Raw genomic sequence first — 8925 nt, 5'->3', positions numbered from 1 at the left:
TTTTACATGAGAGTTCCTGGGTATAATATCCCCAGATGTTTTTTTCATTTTTTCGATAAATCCGGCTTTTTGTAAAAGTTGAGGCGGCACTGTCACACCCTCAGTTTTCAATCAAATTGATTGAATTATTTGTAAAGCAATCTTCGACGATGGCCGGACTTCGGTATTGCATTTCAGCTTGGTGGCTTAAAAATTAATTAATGACTTTGGTCATTAAAAATCTGAAAATTGTAATAAATTTGTTTTTATATAAAACGATCAAAATTTTTGTTTATCTTTTTCTACGTCATTTCCTGATTCTAAAAACATATAAATATGTTATATTTGGATTAAAAACAATCTCTGAAAATTAAAAATATAAAAATTATGATCAAAATTAAATTTCCGAAATCGATTTAAAAACAGTTTCATCTTATTCCTTGTTTGTTCCTGATTCCAAAAACATATAGATATGATATGTTTGGATTAAAAACACGCTCAGAAAGTTAAAACGAAGACAGGCACAGAAAAGCGTGCTATGCAGCACAGCGAAACCACTACCGCGCTAAACAGGCTAGTCATTTTCACTCCGTTTTGCACAAGCGGCGGACTACGGTCATTGTGAAAAAATGCAGTGCGTTCAGTTTCATTCTGTGAGTTCCACAGATTGACTAAATGTAGTAATTTTGCCTTACGCGACATGTTAATTCCATGTAAACGTTTTAGAATTTCTCCATTGCTATGAAGTTGTGAGGTTTGGCTGCACTAGCCAATTAATAGACATTCCAAACCCTTACAAACAACTTTTTTTCTTTGTAAAGCTAAGAGATTCCGGAAAATGAAAGGCTTGTTGAAACATACACGGAAAATCGTAGACAGCAATTAACGTAAATTACTCAAAGGTTAAAAGTGATTGTGCGTTCGCTAACGTTTCCATAACAAACATAAACAAATCTTACCGTACAAAATAGCACTGTTTGGGCAGCGTTTGAATTTGAATGTAATTCTTGTGTTTTGGTCACATGACAGGAACTGGAAACGTTTCCCGAACACAATTTGGAAACATATGGTACTACCCGTCATCAAGGTCGCCTTGGTTATCTGTCATCTTGTCATCCTCTGCTTCATGTGCTGTGGCTTCTTTAATTTATTCTTTTGCCAAGTGGCAGGGTCGGTTTTCAAATGGATCATCGACATGTACAGACGACGCGGAGAAAAGCAAAGCGAACCTGTTCAAGTGACGGTGACCAGCAAGGCGGACCGGGAGATCGCGGACCTCCACGCTCGGGTCGACAAACTCGAGCAGTACTCGCGGCGCAACTGCGTCAGGATCAGTGGCATCCCCGCCACTGACAACGAAAACACTGACGAAGTTACCAAGAAACTAGGGGCTGCGCTTGGCGTTACCATCACAACTGACATGATCGACGGATCCCACCGTGTCGGCAGACCAGACCAGGCCGATCGTCAGATCATTGTCAAGTTCACCTCCTATCGACACAAGCGGTTGCTGATGGGCGTTCGGAGGCACCTCAAGCACAAGACGGCCTCGACCATGGGGTTTTCGCCACCCGCTTCAGCAGCGGAAGCCGCGGCACAGTCAACACTACGGGGGGTGTTTGTAAACGACGACCTGACGAGGCAGCGGGCCAGACTCGCAGCTAAAGCACGTCGCCTAAAACAAGACAGGCGTATCCAGGACACATGGGTCCGCGATGGTGAAATCTTCATAAAAAGGAACGAAAAAATCACAACAGTGTTCAACGAGGTAGAACTAGGAAAATGTGCTTAGCCTTGTATAACAATAGCTTGTCTTCTGAAAGTAACAGCTTACCCAGCGAAGTGGCATCAGCCGTCTCCCCATGCATCGCGCGCGTGTGTATGTGTGTGTGTGTGTGTGTGTGTGTGTGTGCAGTGTGTGTGTGCGTGCGCGCGCGTGTGAGTGTGTGTGTGTATGTGTGTGTGTGTGGGTATGTGTATGTGTGTGTGTGTGTGTGTGTGTGTTTACGCACTACGCTTGCCGCTTGCCGGTACCACGAACTCTGTCTCGCTCTACAGTTATGATCAACGCAAATGAGTCGTTACCTTGGCAGTGAGACGACAATGATATCAACCAGAAATTGAAACGTTTAGTGAACATAACCACACACTAAATGCATGATACTAACACGTTGGGTCAAACTTCACCACTCCAGCTGGACTTGTGTCCATCCCCCCCCCCCCCCCCTCTCCGTGACGACACGCTCGATCCTAATGCTTAAGGCGTGACACGATAGACCGCCCTCGTGCCAGCTTGTGTAATTTATGCCGCTGTTGTCATGCTATGTGGGTTTCGGCGACGGCACGAACCCTGCAAGTGCAATTGTGACGATGAAATATATATATCTAAAAAAAAAAAAAACATCAATCAGAGAGAGGGGGGGGGGGGGGGGCTGTTTTTTGGTCTGCCTCCACAGTGTGATCTGTTCTTTGAACTGTGTGACTTTACGTATGTCTTTCGTCACAGAGACATGTGTGACGGAGTCAGAAGAAAACAAGTCGCGTAAGGCGAAATAACAACATTTAGTCAAGATGTCGAACTCACAGAATGAAGCTGAACGCACTGCTTTTTTTCACCAAGACCACATACTCGTAGTTTCGTCAGTCCACCGCTCGTGGCAAAGGCAGTGAAATCGACAAGCCATGCAGAATAGTGCGGTAGTGGTCGCGCTGAGCAGGATAACACGCTTTTTTGTATGTCTATTCTTTTTAGCTTACTGAGTTTGTTTTTAATCCAAACATATCATATCTATATGTTTTTGGAATCAGGGACCGACAAGGAATAAGAAGAAATTGTTTTTAAATCGATTTCGGAAAATTAATTTTAATCATAATTTTCATAATTTTAATTTTCAGAGCTTGTTTGTAATCCAAATATAACATATGTATATGTTTTTGGAATCAGACAATGACGAAGAATAAGACGAAATTATTTTTGGATCGTTTAATAAAACAATAATTTTAATGACAAGTTTCCGATTTTTAATGACCAAACTCATTCATTAGTTTTTAAGCCACCAAGCTGGAATGCAATACCAAAGTCCGGCCTTCGTCGAAGATTGATTTGAAACTGAACGCAATGCAACGCAGCAATACTCGTAGCATCGTCAGTCCACCGCTCATGGCAAAGGCAGTGAAATTGACAAGAAGAGCGGGGTAGTAGTTGCGCTGAGAAGGATAGCATGCTTTTCTGTACCTCTCTTCGTTTTAACTTTCTGAGCGTGTTTTTAATCCAAACATATCATATCTATATGTTTTTGGAATCAGGAACCGACAAGGAATAAGATGAAAGTGTTGTTAAATTGATTTCGAAAATTTAATTTTGATCATAATTTTTATATTTTTAATTTTCAGAGCTTGTTTGTAATCCAAATATAACATATGTATATGTTTTTGGAATCAGACAATGACGAAGAATAAGATGAAATTATTTTTGGATCGTTTAATAAAACAATAATTTTAATGACAAGTTTCTGATTTTTAATGACCAAACTCATTCATTAGTTTTTAAGCCACCAAGCTGGAATGCAATACCAAAGTCCGGCCTTCGTCGAAGATTGCTTTGCCAAAATTTCAATCAATTTGATTGAAAAATGAGAGAGCGAGAGAGAGAGAGAGAGAGACAGAGAGAGAGACAGAGAGAGAGACAGAGAGAGAGAGAGACGCTTTGACGCTTTGAGAGTTTATTGTCCTCAGCTTTAAAAAGCCCTTTGGTCAAAGGGGATATAATTTACAGTAGAAATAAACATAACCATCTCTGCAAGCACAAACACACCCTCACACCCACGCCTACACACACACACACACACACACTCTCTCTCTCTCTCTGTCTGTCTGTCTGTCTGTCTGTCTTTCTGTCTCTGTCTGTCTGTCTGTCTGTCTGTCTGTCTCTCTCTCTCTCTCTCTCTCTCTCTCTCTCTCTCTCTTTCCCTGTCTCTCTCTGCCACTTATACAAACGCACACGCATGAAAGCGAGCCCGCTCTGGCGCTCACACACGCATTCTTCCTCCCAGTTGCATCATGATCATACAATCATGCAATTAAAAACTCGTAACATAGTCTTAAAGCATCAAACACAACATTAATAGCTTAAAACATTAAGAATGTTATGGGAACAGACCACCCATCTGTTGCCTACTTCATATTGTATAATATAAGCTACATTCCCTTTCTTCCATTTTTTTCTTCCTTATATCAAAAGCCATGGCAACACAGTGTTCATGTCGGGCTGAGAGGACGCACATTCTAAAATTGAAACTGATGTCTGAAATTGGCGTAACCATTACATTTGAAGAGGAAGTGGACTTCGCGCGTGTACGTGTGTCTGTGTGCGAGTGTGTGTGTGTCTGTCTGTCTGTGTGTCAGTGTGTTTATGTGTGTGTGTGTGTGGGAGTGTGTGTGTGTGTGTGTGTGTGTGTGTGTGTGTGTGTGTTGAATGTAAAAATCAGAGTTATATTTTTCTCAGCTAATTTCATGATGATCCTTATCATTGTTGTCAAATCACATTGTCTTCAGACGCCTGTGGCCATGAAAGAAAACAAGCCTTCAAACCTGGATAACTCAATCCTTCCATGTGAAGTTCTAAAAATAGGCTTTACTCACAAGGTGCGAGGCGGATCTCAAAGTAACACAAGAAAACTGGTTGATTAAAAATCAACATGGCCGAAGCAGTGTTTTCATAAACGAAGCGGTATTGTACGGACGTATGTTGTATAAATTTGGGTTCCATGTGCTGCAGAGTATTTAAAAATACGTAGGTATAAAAACATGCGAAGAAGAGTGATAAGTCCGTGTTGTGAATATAGTCAAGTGGATAAATTGACTACTAATGTATCACACTATAGTTTTGCTGCTATTGTGTTGGGTTTGTGTTTGGCGTGAATTTTGTTAAATTCTTTTATGATCTGTATTGTCATTATATGTTAACTTAAAAAAAACTATAAAAAAAACACATGCAAAATACATTAGTTCCAAGGCAGTGGCAGACAATGCGACTGCTAGCGATTCAGGTTTTAGCAGCGTAAAAATCCACTGAAATTTGTCTTCTGTCCCATTCCTCTCGGAATTGTGGGAGATGAAATTTGATTATTTGATTGGAGCGTTTTCTTTAGCGAGGACTCAAACGATCAAATCATCTTTAAAGTTGACCCGTCTATGAAGTTCACGCGTATCGTGAATGTGCAGGTGAACGTCAGGTTATACGAACCTTTGTCCTTTTGTAATAAAGTTCAGAGATTACCCTTTCTCTCTCTCTCTCTGCCACTGCCATCATCCTTCAAGCACTTAAAGTGATTAAAAAGTGTTAAAAAATGTGTAAAAAACCACTTCATGTCTGAGTAGTTTAACGCGTTTTGATTTACCACAGTTAATATAATGTCAAAGATATGCTATGTATTTTATATTCTGAACATATTTTTTACTTACCATTGCTGCATGTTCCGTTGTGACTAGCTTGGACGCATAATAGCCTGCATATTATGCATTTGATTTTGTGAATAACTACATGTGTATGCTCTTCATGCATCATCATCATCATCATCATCATCATCATCGTCATCGTCATCGTCATCGTCATCATCATCATCATCATCATCATCATCGTCATCGTCATTATCATTATCATCATCATTATCATCACATGCTTAATTTATCCCACCTCATTTTGTTGTTAACTTTTAACTTTTTTATTTTATCATTGTGTGTCTGTGCGTCCCAAGGACAGATTGTTAGAAAAGGCATAGCCTTAAATCTTAATCCTTGTAAAATAAAGTTCAATTCAATTCAATTCAATTCAATTCTTTCTCTCTCTCTCTCTCTCTCTCTCTCTCTCTCTCTCTCTCTCTCTCTCTCTCTCTCTCCCCTCTCCCCCTCTCTCTCTCCCCCCTCTCTCTCCCCTCTCTCTCTCTCTTCCCCCTCTCTCTCTCTCTCTCCCCTCTCTTTCTCTCTCTCTCTCTCTCCCCTCTACCTCTCTCTCTCTTAACACTTTCTACCCCACCTATGTTGACCAAGGTTTGTTTAGCCGAGACCAGCTGTGCTGCAGCAGGTCACTCAGAATTGTAGTAACTGTGTATCCACACGCTGGAATGCAGGCGTTAGATGGACGCCGTAACAAGAAGCGACTGAAGCTAACAGTCTGAGCCAGATAGAGCCATATATCCGTACCCGGGAGACAATGAGTTAATTCAGGGCCAAAGACAATTGTTTCACCATTCAGTCAGTCTAGTCACCGCCTACTTTTGAATTGTGCGACGTGTAAGGCAATGGATGCATACACGTGTCGCAACTGACGGGTGCGCAAGTTCCGCTGCGAAAATATTAAAGCACGTAACAGGAAGGGTGTCTCGGAGAAGATTTCCAGTCTGAGCTCTCAAATGTAAGTATTGTTTCCGCTTTCCTTTTCAAATTTAGTGAAGTTATGACTAAATGTTTTAACATTGACTGGGAATCGAGATGAGGGGGTGGTGTATGTGTGTCTGTGTGTGTGTATGTGCAGAGCGATTCAGAGAAAACTACTGAACCGATCTTCATCAAACTTTACATGAGAGTTCCTGGGTATAATATCCCCAGACATTTTGTTTGTTTGTATAAATGTCTTTGCTCCGCCTTTTTGTGAAAGTTGGGGCCGCACTGTCACGCCCTCAGTTTTCAACCAAATTGGTTGAAATTTCGGTCAAACAATCTTTGACAAAGTCCAGATAGACTATGGGATTGCATTGCAGCTCGAAAGCTTAAACATTAGTTAATTAGTTTGCTAATCCAAATTGTCATTAAAATCGATTTTTCGCAAATAAATTTGAAATTGATTGCATCGTATTCTTCATCAAGTTCTGAATCTAAAAATATATACATATGTCATGTTTACTCTAAAAGGGGGATCGCAATTAACGAAAATAGGTTAATTAGTACTACGATTAAAATTTAAAAAATCGATCCATAAATGATTTCATCTCATTCTTTACCATTTCTTGATTCCAAAAATATATAGATAATTATAATATGTTCTATTCAACACAAGCTCAGAAAGTTAAAAAGAATACATAAAAGCGCGCGTTCCTGCTTACTGCAATACGCTATTGCGCTGTTCTGGCTTGTCAATTTCACTTCGTGTTGCACGGGAAAAGCGGTGATTGACGAAGCTGTTTTGTCTTGGTGAAAAAACGCAGTGCGTCCAGTTTCATTCTGTGAGTTCGACAGATTAACTAAATGTTGTAATTTTGCCTTACGCGACTTGTTTTTCTCTCTCTGTCTCTGTCTCTCACTCTCTTCCTATCATTCTACCTCTTTATGACTTTAACACTTTATGACTTAAGCTACCTCCCTTTCCTGAGAAAATTGGAAAGTTTGGTTATAGAACTTACTTGTACGTTCTGATTCTTCATTTTTCCTCTTCGTCTAGAAATAGATCATCTCAAATGTCACTGGGATTATGTGCTTGCTACAGATTAAACAGAAGGCGCTGTACTCGCCTTGGACTATGTAGGCTGCATTCAACAATACAGCATGCGATCCTTAAAATGTTAAAGCAATCCACTGCACGCCGTATATTCGGCTATACCGAGCGCGCACCTCCGGGCCACGCGCGGAAGTAAAGCTTTCTCGTCAACATCACGGTTAGTGTCCTCCATTCAAAGCAAACTGTGTCTCTTTGAAAATGCCTACAGCCTTTATTTATGGTTGTGTGGATGCATCAGGTATGTATCTGGTACATGTGTGTTTCTTTAGCGAAAAATATACACGTCAACGAACATACGAACCGATTTGCTGTAGATCTTAACATGTTCGTCCACTTTCATCTCATCCTACACGACTCCTACATGGACTGCTACGCCGAACTATTATTTTCATTCATGTGTCCCGCGCAGATAGGTGAAATTTCTCCATTTAAAACGGTCTGGATTTTGCTAAAATTCATAAAGAAATGAAGCAGTCAAAACTGTGGGGTATCGCACCTCCGCAGCGCCTGGATCGGAATAAAATTGCATCCATGTTGGAGACTATACACAGCATCACAATCATTGATTGAGCTAAAGAGTCCGGGTGCGGAGGCGCACGCTCGATATAGCCTTGAATATACGGGGTGCACTGGGTCCTTGCTGAAATAAAGGGCTTTTTGCCATCGTACCCCTCAACCTTGACACAAAACCTCCCCCCCCCCCCCACCTTTTTTTTTTTTTTTTACATTTAGTCAAGAAGCGCTCATTGCAATGAACCCAATAAGAAAGCGACTTTTCCTCGGTGTCTGTGTGCAAGTAATTTAAAGGTACAACAGTCACGTTCTGCACAGAAAACAGTCAGGATGTTGCTTTTTGGTATGTGTTCCAGTGGAGGCGTGGTCTTATCCCATGTAAAAGTCTGGGCTGAAATGAGATAGTGAGCAGAAGAGTTTTGACCGGTGTAACACGAGAAAATTACTCCCACGAGATTTTTACTCCGGAGTAAAGATTTCGTACGAAAAAGTTACTCCCTTTACGAAAAAATTACTCCCCCATTGCACGAGAAAATTACTCCCCAAGACAGATGAGTTCCGAGTAAACATTTCGCACAAAAATGTTACTCCCCTGACGAATAAATAACGAATAAATTACTTCACCCCAACACGAGCAATTTAACTTCCCATGCCAGGTGTACGAAATTTTTACTCCCTTGTCCCCTGTTAGTCTTGGTGGTGGAAGGGGTGGAAGGAGGGTAGAGCGACATTCGTGTGCGCGAGATCACTTATTGGCATTATCCCTTCGCCCGCATCCCATTTTTGCGTACGAGATTTTTACTGGAAATAATAAAAATGGGGAGTAAAAATTTCGTGGAGGGAGTAATTTTTTCGTGCCTTGGGGAGTTCTTTTCTCGTACGAAAAGTGTACTCGGAGTAAGAATTTCGTACGAAATATTTACTCCGGAGTCAATTTTTCG

The 8925-nt window shown here is 40.9% G+C and overlaps 1 protein-coding gene across 1 annotated transcript in view; it reads left to right on the top strand.

Annotated features, from left to right (window-relative positions):
* LOC138956651 (uncharacterized) overlaps positions 1-2350 on the top strand; it is a 7411-nt gene extending 5061 nt beyond the window's left edge. Inside the window, exon 3 of the mRNA XM_070327954.1 lies at positions 1009-2350. Within this exon, the coding sequence (XP_070184055.1) occupies positions 1009-1771 (763 nt within the window). The 3' untranslated portion in view covers positions 1772-2350. The remainder of the gene's footprint in view (positions 1-1008) is intronic.
* The last annotated feature ends 6575 nt before the right edge of the window (positions 2351-8925 follow it).

Source organism: Littorina saxatilis, unplaced genomic scaffold (assembly GCF_037325665.1).
Source record: "Littorina saxatilis isolate snail1 unplaced genomic scaffold, US_GU_Lsax_2.0 scaffold_2397, whole genome shotgun sequence".
In the NCBI taxonomy this organism is placed as follows: domain Eukaryota; kingdom Metazoa; phylum Mollusca; class Gastropoda; order Littorinimorpha; family Littorinidae; genus Littorina; species Littorina saxatilis.
The sequence above is the reverse complement of the archived record's forward strand: the minus strand, read 5'-3'. Positions and strand labels throughout refer to the sequence as shown.